The sequence below is a fragment of the Peromyscus leucopus genome, chromosome 4, assembly GCF_004664715.2.
Source record: "Peromyscus leucopus breed LL Stock chromosome 4, UCI_PerLeu_2.1, whole genome shotgun sequence".
Classification (NCBI taxonomy): Eukaryota; Metazoa; Chordata; class Mammalia; order Rodentia; family Cricetidae; genus Peromyscus; species Peromyscus leucopus.
Window position 1 is genome coordinate 119,317,772 of NC_051066.1, and position 20,776 is coordinate 119,338,547.

The window sequence follows — 20,776 nt, forward strand, 5'->3', positions numbered from 1 at the left end:
AACCCTGAGCAGAAATAAACCCCTTTTCCCTTAATTTGCTTTTGGTAAGAGCATTTTATGATAGCAACAGAAAGGAAACTGGAATGAGTCTGGATACTTTTTAATCAGCCCATAAAGCAGAACTGTGAATCCCCTATGATGTCTACATCTGGGTCTTAGCTCAGCTCTCTGGACCAATTCAAATCAATTTAGTCTCCACCTCCACAAGTGAGCTCTCCGCTACTGACGGCATCTTTTTTGTTTTTTGTGAACTTTCTCTTCTACAAATGCTGAGTATTGATTACTGCAGGAGAGGAAGACATCAATAACTCCTTCTTGAGGCCACTCTCTAGAGTAAAAAGTAAGGGTAAAAAGCCAAAAGCTTTTCTGTAGAGAGGTCATAAGCATACTGTAATGCAGTAGAAGGCAAAGGAAAAAAATCAAGATATAAAGTTGGATATTGACTAGGATTATAATTGTATAAAATAAACAGGCTATAATTTACAAGGATGTTTATGTAAACAATGATGATTTTTAGGGATGTACAAAAATGATGATATTAAAAACTTCTATTTTATAGATGCTGCTAAGATACTTACATTTAATGCTCTTGATAACTTTAAATTAATTAAATTTGTCCTTTGACAATCTCACACACGTGTTTAATGAATTCTGGTTACTCTCATCTCCATTCTCTCACATCTTCCCCTGTTGGCAAAGCTACTTCCTCCTTACAAGTTTTTTTCTCATGTTCATGGTGTGCGTGAGTGCGCGTGCGTGCGGTGCGTGCGTGGTGCGTGCATGCGTGCGTGCGTGCGTGCGTGTGTGCGTGTGTGCGTGTGTGTGTGTGTGTGTGTGTGTGTGTGTGTGTGTGTGTGTGTGTGTGTGTGTGTATGTACCAGTGAGTTTAATCGGGGCAGTATGTGTTACTATAGCTTAGAAAGTATCCACTCGAGTCTGATGGGCTCACCAATGGCTACACAACTGAAGATAATATCTGTCCCTCCCCTAAAATGTATCAGTATCCAATAGTTCCATAGGGGAGGCCCACATGCCCCTCCCCCAAACTTCACTGTTGACAGGCCCAGGCAACCCTCACATTGTCCACAAAATAAATAAATAAATAGAATGATTGTATTTAGTGCCCAGTCAACCTGCCTAAGGTCAGACAGTCCAGTTGACCTTTTAGCTAATAGCCAATAAATTGACTCTTCCAGTAGAGGAAAGCCAAGTGTTGCTGTTCAAAAACAATTCCATATCTCCTACACTTTCTCTTTCCTGTCACAAAACCTGTAACAGCTTTGTTTCATTGACAGGTCATACAGTCTCTCCCTTATAAGGGTCAATTTGCTTATAAAAACTAACCAAAATTGGTATTGATTCTTTGACTTCTCTTACATTAAAAGGAAAGCAAACTTTCAATGCTCTCCATGGTCTTGCACCTAAAATAGAAGTTAAAGAGGGAGCTGAGGATGAAGATCTTTTGATAAAGTGCTTGCATAGCATGCAAGAGAGCCTTAGGTTGGATTCTTGAAGTTTTCACATCTGATAAATGGAAAAGGCAAGATTTTATTTTTTCCTACTTATCCAGTTCATTCTTACCCATAGCTCTATAATGTTCTCTTTCTACCATGATAGGATGTACCTCTGGCAGATGTCTGTGGTATGAATTTGCCACTCTCTTCTCACAAACTGGAGGTTAGTTCCTTTCCCATTGAATGTAGGTTAGCATTACCACATGGTTGGAACCAAAGGATTTCCTGAAAGTTTTATTGTATGACATCCCAGATTAAATCTATATACAACATGTAGTTAATTTTCTGAGGAGAATTTGGCTATTATATTATTAATTCAATCAGCCTGAGACATCAGGCTAGAGATGTCATGTGACAATGTTCCATTTGACATACCTATCTGAACTCCATTTCTTAGCTATCCTTATCACCAAATGGATAAGTGAAAATGTTTGAATCTTGTAAGCCAATCTGTTCATCAGCTGAGTTTCACTGGGTGACACTCAGTCTCTCTACGAGGATAAAAAATTCCATGCTGTCACTCTGATTGAATTCCTGATCCACAAGCCCACTAGCCATAATCCAGGAGGTACTGTTTTAGACCATTAAGTCCGTGGAGTGTCGTTTATGATGTAGCATTAGTCATGGGAACATCTCTGTAATAGTTACCTACAACTCACAAACATTTACATGTTAGTCTGACATCCCATGGGATCAGTTATGTGTAAGGAGATATTTTGTTTGTCTTTCTTGCTCATCTCTGGCAGCTAATATGATTTCCTATTTTGTAGGTGCTCAAAACTAAGAGTGTCCTGGGCTGCAGATTCAATTTATTGGTAGAAGCTCTTGTCCAGCCTAAGTTGAGGTTTAGAGCTCAATTCCCAATAAAACCAAGACAAAAATAAGAGTCCCAAAGTTGTAATATGGTAAAATCTTAGAATACTTAAAGTTTAGCAGGACACAAAGACTTCTGGGATTCCTTATGCTGAAGAAAGGGAGGAATGAGCTCTCCCAGTCATAGCCACTCACAATAAAATCTGACATTTTCAATTTCAGTCGCAATGAAATAACTTAGAACTAATTCCTTGTGGGCTTTGCAAACTGACCATTCTGATTCAGAGTCCTCTACTGAGATGACAAAATGTATTATAAGTTATATTAATATATTTTGGGAGCTGAAGTAATTTACCAAATTTAATACATTAAAGGTTAGACAGTAGCTTCATATTAGAGATGGAAAAACTATCATAACTAAAGGAAGACTATCTAATCTCAATAAGATACAATACCACTTCTTGTTTTTTTGCTATCAGTTTTAATAAACTCATTAACCCATGTGATGATATTTCTGCCAGTGAATATTAGAGAAATTTAAAAGAGTTAAACTACCTTCACATTCACCTGAAACAAAATAGAATTGGAAATATCAGCCTCATTTACATAATTGTTTTGGATTCCCAGACAGAAATGATTTTCAGGGTTGTCTTGTCTGAACACAATCTGCAATTCAAAGTAAGGGCTTCAGAACTTTCTCGCTCAACTCCTTTGTGATCAGAATCCAACCTGTCTCTGGAGGTTAAATCATGCCTGAAATGTTTTATACACACCCTGCATCCTTTGTTGCCAGATGATTCTGACCAGTCTAAAATTAGAGTAGTAAAATGGTATTTTTTTCTTCAGAATCCATCTCTGAAGGTTCTACAGACCACTGATTTTCTCTAAGTTTGACAAAAATATATAATATAATATAATAAATGATACAATATAATATATAAACATATATAATGACATCTTATGCTGATGGTTCCTCACTTATCATGGTTTGGCTTTAGTTGTTTTTTCAGCAATATTACAATTATTTATACATCTACTCAGCTTATTCCTGTTGATATTCAATAAGTTACATGACATAATTAACATTTCATTATGATCTTGCTTTACCATAGGGTGTTTTAAGCCCATTTAAGTTAGGCTGATCCAAACTACTATGTCTATTAAAATGCATTTTGACTCAATATTTCAATTTTTAATGGGTTCATTAGGGTTATTGGTTCCATAGTTTATGGTGGAAACACCACCATAACTGGAGATACATTCATGTAGGTATTCAATACATAAGGGATTAAATTTCACAATAAAAATACTAAAATTGGGTCTTGAAGTTATCAGTTACTTTTATTTTTACTTTAAAAATTTGTAATAACCTCAGATCTATATATTTTGCTTGTTATGTACTCAAAATCAGAGATACCTATAAGAATATATGGTTATCTCTAATGCTGCATTGATAATATCAAATATAAGAATAATACTAAATAATATCAAATATAGAATACTAGTGTCTTATCACATACCCTGTTGCTCTAACAAAATATCTAAAATTGGGTAGTTCATAAAGAATACAAATTTATTCAGCTCATTATTCTGGAAGATACAATACCACTTCTTATTTTTTGCCATCAGTTTTAATAAACTCATTAACTCATGTGATGATATTTCTGCCAATGTATTTTAGAGAAACTTCAAAGAGTTAAACTACCCCCACATTCACCTGAAACAAAACAGAATTGGAAGCATCAGCCTCATTTGCATAATTGTTTTGGATTCTCCAGACAGAAGCAGGGAGTCCACAGGATGACATGAGCATCTGATCAGCATCTGGTGAGGGCTTCCTTGCTGCATCACAGCATGGCAGAAGGCAACATGGTGAAGCAAAGCATGTATGCCAGAGAGAGGTCCTGTTACAGCAAAGCTACTCTCAAGATAACCCATTAGCCCATTGTAGTGGTTCGAATGAGAATGGTCCTCATTATAAGAATAGCTTGCAGAGAACTTGTTTGAGTTATATAATATATTGTTAAACAATTATTTATTAGAGATATTAATATTGCAAGTCATGGTGGGTTAAGCTATGGGTATACTAACAAATAACTCCTAAATCACAATGAATTATCTCTGGTATATGATACATGATCAGTTTGAACTGTTGATGGAGTAAGGAAGGGAGAAGATGTTTTCCAATCATTAAAGTTACTCAGAGACCTAGTAGAAACAGAAGCTGTATTTTATGTTTCCAAGACAACAAAGACCAAAAGCAGTTGGCAAACTCTGTATTGGCTCTTTGTGTTTCTGCCTTGTCCCTCAGCATCTGTGTTCTAGATATACTGGTCTGTTAGTACTGCATCCTCATGTTCTTACGCTTTTTATCTGAAGAAAGTGCATGGCAATGCCAATTTTTCAAAATGTAGAGTGTAGCACATGTCTTCTGTGAGCCTGGTATAAGACAAGAATTGGATTTTGTTTTCTCATGATGTTAATGACCACTATAATTTGGAAAGTAACAAGAACTCTTAAACAATCACTTGTTGAAGAGGATCAAAAAATCTAGACTTCTTCCTCTTGATATTTATTTTTCATTGTCCATTGGAAGAAATTTAAATAAAGGAAATAAGATAACTGGTACCATGTTTGAAATAAATAGTTGTTATATAACTATTGTGTTTCTATAAGAAGGTGGCTGAGCCTTGCAGTGGCGGTGCACGCCTTTAATCCCAGCACACGGGAGTCAGAGCCAGGAGGATCTCTGTGAGTTTGAAGCCAGCCTGGGCTACCAAGTGAGTTCCAGGAAAGGCACAAAGCTACACAGAGAAAATCTGTTTCGAGAAGCAAAAGAAAACAAACAACAAAAAAAAGATGGCTGCTATGGTTTGAACAGGGTTTCTCCCCTCCAAGTCTCATTTAGAAACTTGGTTCCCAGTGCAGCAGTATTAAGAAGTTGGGTCTTTGGGACGAGACTGTGTCATGGGGGCTCTGGATTAATCAACTAATGAATGAATGGGTGTCTTAGTCTATTGCTGTGGTAAGAAACCATGACCAACCAAACTTGTAGAAAAAGAGTTTGGGGCTTATAGTTTCACAGGACTAGAGTCCATAACATTTATGGTAGGGAGCATGGCAGCAGACAAACAGGCATAGTGCTAGAGCAATAGCAGAGAGCTTACATTTTATCTGCAAGTAGGAAGCGGTGGGGGGGGGTCATAGACAGAGACAGAGAGACGTAGAGACAGAGATAGACAGAGATGGAGAGAAACAGTGCTGAGAATGGCAAGAGTCCTTTGAAACCTCACGTCCCATCCTCAATGGCACACCTCTTCCAGCAACACCATATCTCCTAATCCTTCCCAAACAATTCTACTAACTGGGAAATGAGTGTTTAAATATATGAGCCTATGGGCACTATTCTCATTTAAACCACTATAGCAGTGGCTTAACAGGTTATCTTGGGAGTGGCTTTGCTCTAACAGGGAATCTCTCTGGCCTACGTGCTTTGCTTCAACTGAGTTGCCTTCTGCCATATGGTGATGTAGCAAGGAAGCCCTCACCAGATGCTCGTCAGATGTTTATGTCATGCTCTGGACTCCCTGCCCGCGGAATACTGAGATGAAAAAATTTTATTCTTTGTAAACTACCCAAATTTAGGTATTTTGTTATAGCAACAGGATATGTGCTAAGACACTAGTATTCTGCATTTGCTATTATCTCTGTAGCTTTATATCTAACTACTATGCAATGCTGGGGTAATCTACTGTATATTTTTAAGATGAGAGCTTTTGTCTTGGTACCTAAAATGTAGTACAGGTCTATAAGGATCAGCATCACCTAGGAGGTTATTGTCAAAACTTCTCATGCCCTATTCTAATCTCACTAAATCAGAATTTTTTTTAGCAAAATCTCTGGGAAAACTGCATACATGTTACCATTTGAGGAGCATTAGATCTGGATATCTATACTATGCCCATGAAATCAGTAATACATCATGCTTGAAATTAGACAGTTGAGGATCAATCAACACATAAAATGTATGTTTTAAAAACTTAGATTTCAACTAGTTACAGGACCTAAGAAGCCCAAATAATTAGCAGTGGTGAATCATAGGAGAAACATAACTAACTGTACTTACAAATTGTGTTCTGTATTTGAGACTAGGGTTCACTATAGCCTGGCTGGCATGAGACTTGCTATGCAGGCCAGACTGGCCTTGGACTTAGAGATTTCCATCTGCCTCTACTTCCATAATTCTGAGATTAAAGGCATGTATCACCACTTAATTTTTTTATCCACACATCATTGAGTTCATTACCTAGGTCTGAAGGACTGACACATTATGGTCTACTAGGGAACTGTGTGATGTTACTTTACCTGACTTCTGTGAGGACAGACAATAGTATATTTATTGTGTGTAACTTACATGTCTCACAAAACAGAACACCAAAGTGTTTTGATTTTCTCCTTGTCTTTCTTTGGGCTGATTTTCAGATCTCCAAGTTAAAAAAAAAAACTTGTTTGCAAACCTTATGGAATGCATATGTTATCATATTAAGATCCCACCCATTCCAGAGAGGGAGTATTATTTTGATATACAAGAATGACATTGCATTGTAGCATGGACATAGCATTACATGTAAGTAATAGTCATTTCTGGCATTCATTCATTTATTCATTTGTCTGTAAAAATAAGAGTATGCTTATGAAGGATTAAAAAAGGAAGGGTGAAATGCAATGAAAGGAAATTAATTGCACAAATTTATTTCTTCCCTGAATAGCAAGAGAGGATTGCTTTTTGGTAAAATTTAGCTGAACATAATTTCAACCAGCTGAGAAAATGTAAACTTGATTTGATGTTCAACAATAACACTTAGATTTGTTTAATGCTTGTTTTGAAAATAATTCACTCTACATAAAATTTTTAGTGTAATTACTACCTGTAGGGAGAAAGAAGATGCAAGCCAGTTGCCATACATTTCCTGGCTCTATCTAGCATAAATAAGGCAAAATACTTCCAGTATAGTTTTATGGTGCCTTTTCCTTTAAGCATGTCCCTTTCCCAATGTCACTGCTGCAAGATACTGAAAAACATTTAATGAGAAACATAAAACATGTGCAGATAAAGTAGGGAAAATATATGTGTACTGAGAGCCACTAAGACAGTGCAGTCGCCACCTTTATAATTTAGGTGTCTTGACACAGTTTTATTCCCAACTGGTTGCAGTCATTTTTCTGCTGCCTCCCAAATAAGCAAATTTTATCGTTAGTAGGTGCATAAAGCTTGTATTTGGTGGTTATAACGTTGCCTCTGGGTTTAGTTTGATAAAAAACCTGTTTCATTGGAAAGTAAATCTTGTTGCCTAACAGAATTATGAGTCTAAACTGAGCAGAACTCCAGGGAAACATATGTTCTCTTCTGTTAGTTTCAAAAATGTGAGTTTTTTACTTCTAATTCCTTGTTTGACCAAGGAGAGGTCAGAGGTTATAGAAGATTTATTTATATTGCATTCAAGTTCTTTTGCACTGCATGTATATGTGATCATTGTTTGGATGCCCTAACTTCCCAGTACTTCAGATATGGAATTGTGTGATTACAAGGTTTCTCAAAGAACCAGGAAAGCCCCTTCCCCCTTCATTCCCTACCAGACCCAATTTCAATCCTTAGTTTTCGGTCATTCAGGAAACCATCAAAGACCCATTCAGAAAAGCCCAGAGTGATGGCTCATGGGTATGAAAATGTGCTGGCTCTTTACAGATGAAGCTGGAAAAAATCGTGTGAACCATTGCCACTGACTTGTCATTAGACAATTCCCTCCATGCATTGTAAAATGTACAGTAGTTGCGATTCAGTTGTTGATAGTGTGTGGTGTCTTTAGAGCTCTTTTTTTCTGCACTATTTCCTTCTCAGGTAGAATGTCTTTGCGTGCTTGTAAATTTTTATAAAATAGCTGTGAACTATTGGCCAGATCAATTTATATAACAAAGTCATATTACAGCTTATTTCAGAAAAAGCATTTGAGCTGCTCTCATTATCACCAAGCAGTTAATTAGCTGCTCAGATGTGCGTGTTAATGGGTAGGGCACCTTGTTGTTCCTTAGAAATTATTATTATATTTACTTGATGTTCTTTTTTAAAGAACATACTCAACATTCTTTTTACAAAACAGACTGGTTTCTATATTTATATAATTAACACTTTTTCTGTGGTTGTTCAACATCATTTCCTACACTTATAGGATCTTCACTAGAAATCACACTTGTTTTATTGTAGCCTAACTTCCCTGAGACTTCATTCATTCATCCAATGCATATTTATTATCAGTCATTCTTCTAATTACTTCAGTGAACAGAGCAGACACTATTTCTATGGTGCAACTTCTGCTGATTAAAAAAACAAAAACAAAATCAAAAAACAGAAACCTCAAGATGATGAAACGAATCCCAATCTTTAGCCTAGAAAAATCCAGACATTTTGTGAGGAAAGAAGACGTTGGGAGGGTGGGGGTAAGTTAACAGTTTCTGGAGTTTAATCATAAATTTAGGTTGATTGTGTACGCCTACAGTGTGGTGAGAGAACCAGCAAACACTAATTCTCTTTGCTCTGGGTGGACGCCAGGGCTGCATCTAAGATGTACTCTGCACAGTGCTGGAGTGTTCTTTCAGACTCCCAGAATCTGAGATTGAATTCAGGAACTGACAAAGACCATTCTAAAGGTGGTGTTAAGCCAAGATGGCTAGAATCCATTGAAAAGTTTGCCCCCTTGCCCTTAGGGCAAGCTGAGGGACTGCTCCTGTAGAATTGTACCATGTCATAAAGTTGGAAAGTTTCAAAATCGCGGTAAGGGAAACCGATTCCCTTCCCTTCCCTTCTCTCCTGTTCACAGATTGGCCCCTGGATCCTAATTTGATCCCATCCAGTTCCTCCCCTTCCCACAGTAACCTTCTTTCCCCCAATCCTCCAGGGATGTGCATGCACAGAAAGATTCTGGCTCAGGATGCCGGAGCCTGGAGGCATCGATTGACTCGGTGCTCGGCTCGTCGACTTATCTGCGTTCGATTGAGGAGTGTAGCCGCGCTCTTCCGGCGCCAGGCAGCTCTTCCGGTTTTGGCTTCAAGCGGGACGGCGCGGGCCTCAGGTGGGTTATTCGGGGCTCTTCCTAGCTGTGGGTGATCTCGGGGATTGGCCGGATCCTCCCATTCGGAACCGAGCCAGCAAGGGCGAAGGTGTCGTCGGCTGCACGGTCTCCGGCTCGGTGGAGGGTGCGACCTAGGGGAGGAAGGGACGGCGACCCGGGTCCAGGCCCAGTGTCTCATCTCATCCTGTTCTCAGCGGGTGACTGGGGATTTTAGCGCCCGTGGGGTCCGCCTGTTGAGCAGCTTGACCGGTGTGTGAAGAGGCTCAAGCTGGCGCATAGGAATCCGCTCTGGGGTAAAGATTGGCCCGTTGTTTGCTTGGGGACATTTACGGTTCGCTGAACACTCAGCCCCACCCCCGGGGGGGGGCCTCAGCAGCCTTTGGGGTGTGTGGAGGGCATTTCGGGTGCCCTTGCGCTCTTTCAGCCCGCAGGAGCTACTGCCAGAGCTTCTGCCCTGGCCCCTTTCTTCCCTGAGACCCCAGCCCTTCTCCAGGTTCCTGTTAACTGTTACCTGCGTAGTACAGGTCCTTCTTGTAAGTCATCCCGTCATAGTCAGCACAGCATGTTGACCCTTTGGCTTGTAATAGCCATCAGTAATGAACTTTAGATGCATACTGATGCAGACCGTTAGATACACGTCTCATTTAGTCTTCTGGGCTCCACTTTGTAGGTGCTGTTACTATCCCCAGTGTGTAGCTGAGAACCCGAGATGCTAAGGAACTTGCCCCTCAGCGAAGCAGATTGTAAAAGCATAAACAGAATTTAAATCCGGATCCCATTGGTGCCAGAATCTGAGCTCTTAACTGTCTTTCTAAATTGTTTTCTGAGAGTATCATTCCTTTCGGATCTGTGAGAGGAAATCCCGAAGTCAGCCTTGGAGGTGATGATATATGTATTAAGGTGTATATAAATTAAATACATTTGAGAGATGTTGTGATATCTCAGCAGGTAAAGGCACTTTTTTGCCAACCTTGAACACTTTGAGTTGGGCCCCTTGAGACTCACATGGTGGGAGAAGAGAACCTGTCGGTGAAAGGTTGTTCTCTGACCCCAGCTTTCATAATAACACTCATACATACACACACCCCAAATAATAATAATAATAATAATAATAATAATAATAATAATAATAATGTTTAAATAAATAGGTTTGTGAGTGCACAATTTTATTATTGTTCTATTAAAATGTTTTGTGTGTTTTTTGAGACAGGGTTTCTCTGTGTAGTTTTGGTGCCTGTCCTGGACCCCACTCTGTAGACCAGGCTGGCCTTGAACTCAGAGATCCACTTGGCTCTGCCACCCAAGTGCTGGGATTAAAGGCGTGCGCTGCTGCTGCCGCCGCCGCCACCACCACCACCCGGCCTACAATGATTTTTTTAACTAGATGTATGTTTACTAGTTTCTTACATGGATGTTTAAATTACTTCACTGAAAAAATTTTTCCAGAGAATATGATGAAAATATATTTATTGTATGACATTCTCAAAGAATTAGCAAATATACTTTTAAAAAGTTATTTCATTATGTAGATGGAAAGACAGTATCATTTTTAGAAAAAGTAGTACCTTAAATAAAATATTTCTGAATCTGCCTATGTATTGATGTACTACCGAGTTTTGATCTTGAGAACTATTTTCCATTTGTCTAAAATGCCCCAGTAGTGGCTAGGGAGAAATTATTGTCTAGTGCCAGCTGACATTTTCTGACATCTGGGGTGGAAAAATAATTTAACACTAATGGTTCTTGTTTTTTGTCGTGTCATACGCCTGTATGATTTAACCCTCCTTGCTAATAACGGATTATGTCTTTCTTTTAGGCTATTTGAAAAGTTTTACACAAACATGGATATCAGACCAAATCACACTATTTATATCAACAATATGAATGATAAAATTAAAAAAGAAGGTATGGTCTTTTAAAAATACTTGTTCACCACTAAAATGTGTTTATTCACCTGTGTCTTGAGAATGTGTCTTAATGTCTCTAGTCTTCTTTCCTAATGCTCTACAATGGTTTATCCCATTTTACACAACTTTAGGGTTTTTTAATGTAAGAATATACGGAGATTCAAGTGCCTTTAATTGTTTTAACTCATAAATGGTTTCAAATAACTTTAAATTAGGTAGCTAATAAGAATAGTGTGGTGTGTTTCTTTTTTCAAATTACTATAAGTAAATGAATGATAGAGGTGGTCATTGTATTGTTATTTTATAAAGAACTTAGTCATTGTTACATTCACAGATTGTTTTTCTTCTTATTTGCACAGAGTTGAAGAGATCCTTGTATGCCCTGTTTTCTCAGTTTGGACACGTGGTAGATATTGTGGCTTTAAAGACCATGAAGATGAGGGGTCAGGCTTTTGTTATATTTAAGGAACTGGGCTCATCCACAAATGCTCTGAGACAGTTACAAGGATTTCCATTTTATGGTAAACCAATGGTGAGCTAATCCTATTATTTCTGCTTTACTATTATTGAGTGGTATAGTAGGTTATTAAGTATGGACTTGATGTTAGGCTATTTTCTGTTTGTTTAGAAAAAGTTGGTTTGTTTTTTTTTTTTTTTTTTTTTTTTTGAACACATAGGTATTTTGTTCATTTTGAGACAGGGTCTCTGGTAACCTAGGCTAGCCTTAAACTTGTTATGTAGCCAATGCTTAATTCTCCTGACTCTACCCCCTAATTGCTGGGATGATAGGTATGCACTACCTCAGAAGGCTTATATAGATATTTTTATAAAAATGCACTACTAGAGCTGAATTAATTATTAACTTATTCCAGTTAAAATGAGCAAAACTAAAATATATTGTACATCACTGAAAAATAGGATGGCAACACAGACAAGATTTTTTAAAACATTAGAAATTAAGGTAGGCGGTACATGTATGGATTCTCAGCTCTTGGGAGTGGAGGCAGGAGGATCAGAAGTTCAAGGATATCCCAGGCTACATGAAACTGTTTCAAATAACCAAGTAGGAAGGGGTGGTCCAAAGGGCCTGTATTTAACTCAATTAGGAGGCCCATGGGAGTAAGACTGGGTGACAGCGGATTGGAAAAGTCTCGAGTCTTAAGTACATACACTGTACCCTGACTGTAGACTCATGCTGCCTTTCTGCTGGAAGTCATGTAAAGAGGTCTTGAAAAACCAAGGCCTGTGGTTTAGAGGATCTGAATCCTCATTGGTGTTCTGTCATTAGCAGATTCTGCATCTCTATTTACTTGTACAGCCACTAAAATAGGAGCAAGGTGAATCATCGGTTTAATCCAGAGATCAGCAGAAACTCTGAAGAACTAGATAGATATTACAAGCTTTGCTGACCACATAAAGTTTTTGATCCTATTGTCCTGTTTATTTATGTGTTTTGAACCTTTTAAAATTGTGTTAAAATAATTGTTAACTCACAAGCGGTACAAAAATAGGTCATGATCTGTATTTGGCCTAAAGGCTGTATGAAAGTACACACTGATGGTCTGGCCCCTGCCTATCATGGAGAAATGTAGCCGAATTTCTAAGTGGTCTTATTAAATAAAAAACATGGACCCAAGTATAGGGGGAAAAGCCTTAGAGATCAGGGAAATAGTGAAAGCCACTAGCTAACCTTACCTCACCAGCTTTGCAGCTTCCAAAATGCCACAACTTCCTGTCTACCCAGGCTTTTATTGCCTTGCTGTTCTGCCATCTTATTGGCTCTTAGCCCAGCTACCTCACTTTCTTGTCACTTCCTGTCTGTACAGACCTCCAGGTATCTATGGTTGGTCCTGGAATTAGAGGCATGTGTCAGCATGCTTGGCTCTGTTCCCTAGTATGGCCTTGAACACGCTGCCTGCCAAGGGATCGGGATTAAGGGCGTGTGCTACCACTGCCTGACTTTTGTGTTTACTTAAAACGGTTTGCTATTTCCTCTGATCACCAGGCAAACTTTATTTACTAACATACAGATAAAACATCACCGCAGAGAAGGACTGGGCATGAGCTAATCTCGTTCGTAGGATGTAGTCCTATAGCCGGTGGTAGCATCAGTGCTCGGACACTAAGTAAACATTTAGGATTATCATGCTTTTATATGCTAGGAGGGAACATATTTTTCCAATAGGTCAGGTAGTAAGATTGCAGGCCTCGCTAGCCAGATGCTCCTCTGTTGTAACTTTACTTAGACAAAGCAGTGAAACCAGGTGAATGGCTGTGACTGCTCCAGCCAGCCCTACAGTGTTAGCTGTCACCAGCCATTTAGGGCCTCTGCCCTGTATCACACTGTTCCCTGAATTTCAGTAAGATGAAGTTTCCTGAAGTCAGTTACTATTACTTAATATGAAGAATTTGCATAGTCTAGATCTCTTTTGCTTGGAGCTCAAGACTTTAGGCAATTTGGCTAAATTGAAATGGCAAGTTGGCATGTGCCTGGTTAACTGGATACAAGACAGGAGGAAACGTTTGCTGTGTTTGGCACTAGCCCCACCTTGCCAACTCATTTAAATGAATGCAAAATGTCCATCGGCCTGATTTTCCACTGAAGGTATTTTAGAGGCCTGTTCTCTGTCTGCCTTGAGGAAGTTGAGGAGGAGCTGCCAGATCGCCAACCTCTTGACGGGATAATAAGATGCTTTGATCTGCCTTGCTTGTATTTAAATGCATTTAGGTTAGATCAGCAGTGAGCAGAATTTGCTTCAATTTCTAACTCAGAACAAAATGACCTCAGTAAAGTAGAACTACCATCCTGAGGGTTTCTGTCTGATCCTTTTGGAATAAATTTAATCTTGCTCTTTCCTGACTTTAAGAGATGAATTGTAACTTATTTTTATGGGTATTTGGACCAGAGTTTCTTAGTAATGGCACTTGGGGTTTTTACTGTTCACCAAGGTGTTTAGCAGAATTCCTGGCCTCTACACACTAGAAGCTAAAAGCTTCTCAGCTAGCAGTATCTCTATAGTGCTGAGTAACCCTGGACAGGCTGCATTATGTCCTGTTAAGAGCCATTGGTGAGATCAGATACTTTCTTAGGTGACTGTGTTACAACGGCAGACAAGACAGGTACCCAAGATCTGTTCAGGTCAGGATCAGGGTTGGGGACCTCAGAGAACTGACTTCTGAGTGGTAGAATTGGAGCCTCAGTAGCGTGTCTTGTCTGTTAGAACATGATGGGAAGGTTAGCAGGGCTGTCTGGCATCTGCTGCAGTAGACTAGTCCGTACTGGCCAGGCAAAGCCTGGGGTTCTGAGGGATGCTGCCCCCTTTCCTCTTCCCCAGTGTATTTTTCCTAGCTGAAGGAGAGGAAAGAGAAGTGCTTTGCTTTTAAGAAATTCTTGCCTTCTGATCCACACTACTTTAAAATACCTTTTCTTCTCTTCAAATATCAGATTCTTGGGATAGGAATACTTTGTAGGATTATTGTTTTGATGTCATCACAGACATGTTAACTCTTTGAGCTCTGGAGGTGTGTTTGATTGAATGGAAATTGCAACTTGCAGGCATTTATACCCTAGGTAACTGTACAGGTCATTGGCAGAAATATTTGGCCATTTCATCAGTGATGGATTTAGGTATGTGGCAAATTCAGTCTGTCTAAAGCCCCATTCCTCAAAGCTGGCCATCATTCTTTTTGTGCTTGCAAAAGGCATAGAATCTGAAGCCTTACCTAGACTGTCTGTGTCAGGCTCTCTGGGCTGTTGAATTGGGCACTGTAGTTGACAAAACACTAGTGTAGGCCAGTGTTTTTGAATGCTCACTGATCTCAGGTGCCTACCATCTTGCGGGCTCTGTCTGGTATAGAAAAGATTAAACCCAGTCATTGCAGCTGATTTCTGTCTTTCTGTTTCCTCTCAAGCCACTTTAACATTTAAGTTATTGAATTTATTTTTTGAAAATGATAGATTCAAAGGAAAGTCATTTACAGATTTCAGTATTTTAGTCACTGTAAGTAACAAATACCACGCTACATCCCACAATTGATTGACACATTGATCCTTTTGTTGGTCATTTATAAGTTTTCATTGTTACTAAGTGAGAAAAAATGGCAGTGTAGCATCTTCAGCCTTGTTCTTACCATATGCAGTCTGGTCTATTTGCTTTCTGTTTGTTTTGTGATAGTGGTGGGAATTGAACTTGGGACTTCATACATGATAAGCAAGTACTCTCCTACTCTGATGTATCTTTACCTTTTGACCTTTTGTTTTAAAATAGAGTCTGACTAAGGTGTCAGACTGGCCTTGAACTTGCTCCATAGCCCAGGCAGACCTCTTGATACAGCCTCCTGAGTAGCTAAGGTTACAGGTTTGAGCTACCCAGCTAAACTTCATTTGTCCTTTAATAAAGACAGTTGAGTATAGTGTGCCTTGGTTGTGAATCATACGCCACTACTTATTTCCACGAATTTCTTTCAATGGTTTCCTTAAAGATGTGTTTAAAATTAGTTTGCAGTGTATTTATATACTGGGATTTAAAAGGTTAACAACTATTGTAAACAGTCTTCCACAAAGTAATGTAATCTGTTTTCCTATAACTACAACAGCGAATTCAATATGCAAAAACAGATTCTGACATAATATCTAAAATGCGTGGCACTTTTGCTGACAAGGAAAAGAAAAAGGAAAAGAAGAAAGCTAAAACCATGGAACAGGCTGCAGCAGCTGCAAACAAAAAGCCTGGCCAGGTGAGACAGATAATTCCATGTGTGGAATTGGGGGGGGGGGCGAGCAGGGGTGGATTGGTGTGTACACTGGATCAGGTTTCTCTGTGGCAACAATTTAAAATATCTCAGACGTACCTATTGGCGTTTTTCTTAAATTCTCCCTATAAATCATACATAATCTCTTCATCATGAGTATCCTACTCAGAGCTTCTTTGAACAATTCAAGAAGCAAAATTTGAAATCTAATAAAAGTAAAATTATCCAAAAAAAGTTACTTTTGAGTTAGAAATTATTTAAATCCACTTGACGTATAGTGATTATATGAAATTGTTTTTAAAAAGTAAGATTGCTCCTTTTCTCCATCATTATTTTTTTGATATAAGATCTCAGCTCTTGTAGCCTAGCTGGAGTCTGTTCACCCTCATTACCCTCCTGCCTCAACTCACAGCATGTTTGGTCTCTCTATCATTTAAAGTTTAAATGTTAAAGCCAGTCGTAATGATGCACACCTTTAATCCCAGCACTGGTGAGACAGAGGCAGGTAGCCTGGTCTACATAGTAAACTCCAGGACAGCTGAGCCTACATAGTGAGACCCTGTCTCAAAAAAAAAACAGTTCAAATGTTAAGTTTTATGATGTGGTCTGTAGAATTGAAGGACATACATTTCAGAAATGATTGACAAACTAAGTAAATAAATAGTGAAGACATAGGGATCTTAAAGTAAAATGGAATAGGGGATCTTTTACAGTTAATGTTGCTTTATGTTATGTTTATGTTATAAATTGTAGCTGCTTTTTTTTTAGAAAAATGACTGAGATTTAACCATTTCTTAATCCTAATTTATTTTTTTGTAGGGAACACCAAATTCAGCTAATACTCAAGGAAACGCAGTGCCAAATCCTCAGGTAATGTTTTCCTCCATGGGGTGCTTACCTTAAAGATCATAAAAATTATGGCAATATAAAATAGTGTGCATGTCTGCAAAAGCAAGTAAATCCATTCGCAAAACATAATTGCCTGTCACTTAAGGAACTCACTTTTCCAAACATTTAAATTTGCCTAAGATGAAGAAAACCTGGCCTGATTCCTGTTTCCCATGAATCGGTGACAAGATCAAAAAGGCAAGGGGTATGAGGGCTGACAAAGAGCTTTTATTTGGGGTTGGATGCAGTCAGGACTTTATAAATGTAAGGTCAGAGGCCTTTGTGAGAACTGTTTCCATCCCAGATGGATGACACACCACCTTGTCTTTCTCAGAGTCACATTGGGCAACAGTGTTTGCAGTTAGCCTTGCTTCCACTTCCCCAGCACAAATATTCAGTCTTTCTTATTTATTTATTTATTTATTTATTTATTTATTTATTTAATTTAAAGTTTCCTGCTTTGAGTAGAGTCTAAATTACAGAATTTGACATCCACATCTTCTCTGTACCACCAAGAAAGTTACAATATTAGAGTTGTGTGCTTTTGAGTTTTTCTTCTCCTTTGTTGGTGGTGACTGAATCCTGGGCCTAGCCTATGCTAGGCAAGTGCTCTACTGAGCTGCCCAGTACCCCTCACCCTCACTAAGAAAACAGTCTTGATGCTACTCTCAAACTCTCAATCCTCTTGTTTCAGCCTCCTGATTGCTGGGATTACAGATAGTTGTCAGCATACCTGACCCTTTGCATGCTCTTATGATCTTTCTTTCTGTTCTTTGAACTCTTTCAGAACTTGTAGTCAGTTCACAAATACCAGCACTTAATTCTCTATCTTGAGCTGTTCACTAATTGTTTTTACACTTGATCTTTTCTGTCCATGAAATTAGCAAGTAGACAGAGTGTCGTCTTAGATATAAATCCTTGATGTACTCCTTGTAATCTCAGGATGGGGTAGCAAACATGTGATTTAATATCTAATATTCTGCTTGGTTCTGCTTGTTGTATATAAGTAGATGCAGTACATGTCATTTACAGTGCACATGCATGCACAGGAACATACACAGAGTAAATGTCAGCAGGCTGTGGTTGTCAATAGTAATGTTTTAGTTTTTAATTTTCTGGTGTTCTGGTAGTAAACAGTGATGCCCAGGAGTCACATGTTGGAGTGTTAGCTGAGTAGAGTTATCAGTTGAAGTCGATGTTGCTGCCTTTTCTAGTTTTTAGACTCTTTGAATTATGTTCCAGATGACAGAATTCCCCAGTTATGACTGACCTATAGGTGTGTCATTAAATACTGTTTTCACAGAATCATAACCTTCCAGGTTTGGGGTATCCTGTCGAATACCCCTGTTGGCTTCCCCTGTTGTTAGGTTTTTATCTATATCTCTCTTGCCATTGTTTTCAGCGTTTGTTTTGGTGTATTAAGGTTTCACAAACCCATATAAGCTTCAGTGGAGTTCTCTGAAGAAGAGTTTTCATGTTTCTTACAACCAAATACCTCACAGCACTGTTTATATTCACAAGCTAATTTTGCCTTTTGTTTCTAATAGGTCCCCGATTACCCTCCAAACTATATTCTGTTCCTTAATAACTTACCAGAAGAGACGAATGAGATGATGTTATCCATGCTGTTCAATCAGTAAGTTCTTTACTAAACAGATCTCTTTGTAGGAGCCTCCTCACAGGATAAATAGTGCTTCTATGGCCTGAGTTCATTTGTCACCCCACAGCACTAGTTCTCTGTAGGGTCATTGATTTAGTCTTGGACTAATTGTGGATTGAAGCCTGTCTCCAAGCTTAGCAAATAAAAATCTAGATTTCCTCTGTTGGAGTTATTCTAATAGATGGGGAAAACAGGAAACAAACTTTTGACATAATGGCAGAAGTGGAATTAGCATGGGCTCTTGCAGTTCCGTCATGGTATAATTTTATGACAAGTGCCTCCATCCTACTTGGGATTCTTCACTGAATGTGATTAGTTTTCCTAGACCAATAGCGAGTTGTTTAACAAATTTGTTTGTACATTTGCCTGTATTTATTGCTTTTTTTTTTTTTTCTAGGTTCCCTGGTTTCAAGGAAGTTCGCCTGGTACCTGGGAGGCATGACATTGCATTTGTAGAATTTGAAAATGATGGACAGGCTGGAGCTGCCAGAGATGCTTTACAAGGGTTTAAGATCACACCATCCCATGCCATGAAGATTACCTATGCCAAGAAATAACATTTGGAATAGCCAGTTTTAAAGGACTTGGTATTATTTATAATGTTCGTTTTGATTACATTGGGTCAAGTCATTTTAATGGTTGGAAGTGAAAGTGAAGTTTGGGGGAAAGAGTCACCTAATTTTTTTTAGTTTTGGTGAACTGTGAAATCTAAAGCCTTAATTTTGTACAATAAACTTTTATTTGTATTCTGTGTACTTAACACTGTTTACTGGTCTGATGTTCAACCATCAAATGCTTATTTCAATATAGAACACATCTGAAAGTGTGTAAAACTCCATAATGGAAGTTTGTATTATTTTGGAACAGTGGATGATACAGAAGTTGAAGTGTGCAGATTGCAGCAACTAATGAAGAGCATGTTAATAGTAAAGTGATCAGTCTGCTATTTAAAAACATGCAGTTTGCCTCCTTCAGCCCATGGAGCATAGTATTTTGCTGGAGTAGGAATTCACATAGTATTAAATAGTGGCAATTTGCTAACAGCTGCTTACTATTTTCTAGAAAAACTACAAGTAGGAATGCTCTGTTCAGTGGAACATTTTACTTTTTTTCCTTAATGGAGGTTAATATCTACTTTCAATCCTGAATGACTTGTAAGGATCCCAGACTTTTTAGTGCCTGCCTAGGATTCCATCACTATGGAGACAGAGACAGGAGGATCACTGCAAGTACAAGACTAGCTTTAGCTTTTCCTTGAGACCCTGCCTCAAAAAGACAAATAAGTGAATAAAATGCTAGACCTCCAAAAGGGAATCTCTAATGTTTCCTAAAACAGAGCTCATCTTCCTTCTTTGTGATGCTGAGAGTGTACTGCACAGTTAGATGTTAGGCATGCAGTCTACCACTGAGCTTTTTGTCCCTGCCCAATGTTTAGGGATATTTCTTTTGTTTTGGGACAGGGTATTATGATGTAGTCCGGGCTAATGCCAAACTCACCACATGTGGGATGATAGGCATGTGCCCCTAGTGCAAGCTTTTTGTAATTGTTAAACAGCTACATAGTTCCAAAAGCTTCTCTGGTTTTGCCTTATATTATGACTTGATTTCCTCCCACTGATGAAACCATCTTTAGAAGTTGACTTTATTTTTCAAATATAGCACATAATGAAAAATATTCTTGTTTTAGTATTTCCTTAAAATTCTCTTATCACTTAGAATTTTTCTTGTGTGTCTGCAGAAAGGTATTTTATTTTATTTTTTTTTTAGAGTGTAGTTGGAAGTTTTCCTGTGTCCCACCGATCCACAGCCACTCAGACCCAAATAAACACATAGAGGCTTATATTAAGAAACTGTATGGCCATTAGCTCAGGCTTATTACTGACTAGCTCTTACATTTAAATTAACCCATAATTCTTATCTATGTTTAGCCACATGGCTTGGTACCTTTTCTCAGTTCTGCCTTGTCATCTTGCTTCCTCTGTGTCTAGCTGGTGACTCCTGACTCAGCCTTCCTCTTCCCAGAATTCTCCTTGTCTGCTTATCCTGCCTATACTTCTGCCTGGCTACCGGCCAATCAGCATTTTATTGAACCAGTGTCCAAAAGTATTATCCCAC

General features: G+C 38.6%; 1 protein-coding gene across 2 annotated transcripts; it reads left to right on the forward strand.

Moving 5' to 3' along the window:
* Window positions 1–9,348: 9,348 nt before the first annotated feature.
* Window positions 9,349–19,421, forward strand: Snrpb2 (small nuclear ribonucleoprotein polypeptide B2). Of its 2 annotated transcripts, none has more exons than XM_028884432.2 (7): window positions 9,349–9,454; window positions 11,271–11,359; window positions 11,721–11,893; window positions 15,958–16,098; window positions 16,933–16,983; window positions 18,549–18,637; window positions 19,059–19,421. In XM_028884432.2, the coding sequence occupies exons 2-7, from the start codon at window positions 11,296–11,298 to the stop codon at window positions 19,216–19,218; spliced, it is 678 nt and encodes a 225-aa protein (XP_028740265.1). In that variant the 5' UTR covers window positions 9,349–9,454; window positions 11,271–11,295; the 3' UTR covers window positions 19,219–19,421. The 2 variants fall into 2 exon arrangements, with proteins under 2 accessions (XP_028740265.1, XP_028740267.1); XM_028884434.2 differs by lacking the exon at window positions 9,349–9,454 and adding an exon at window positions 9,656–9,747.
* Window positions 19,422–20,776: the final 1,355 nt, after the last annotated feature.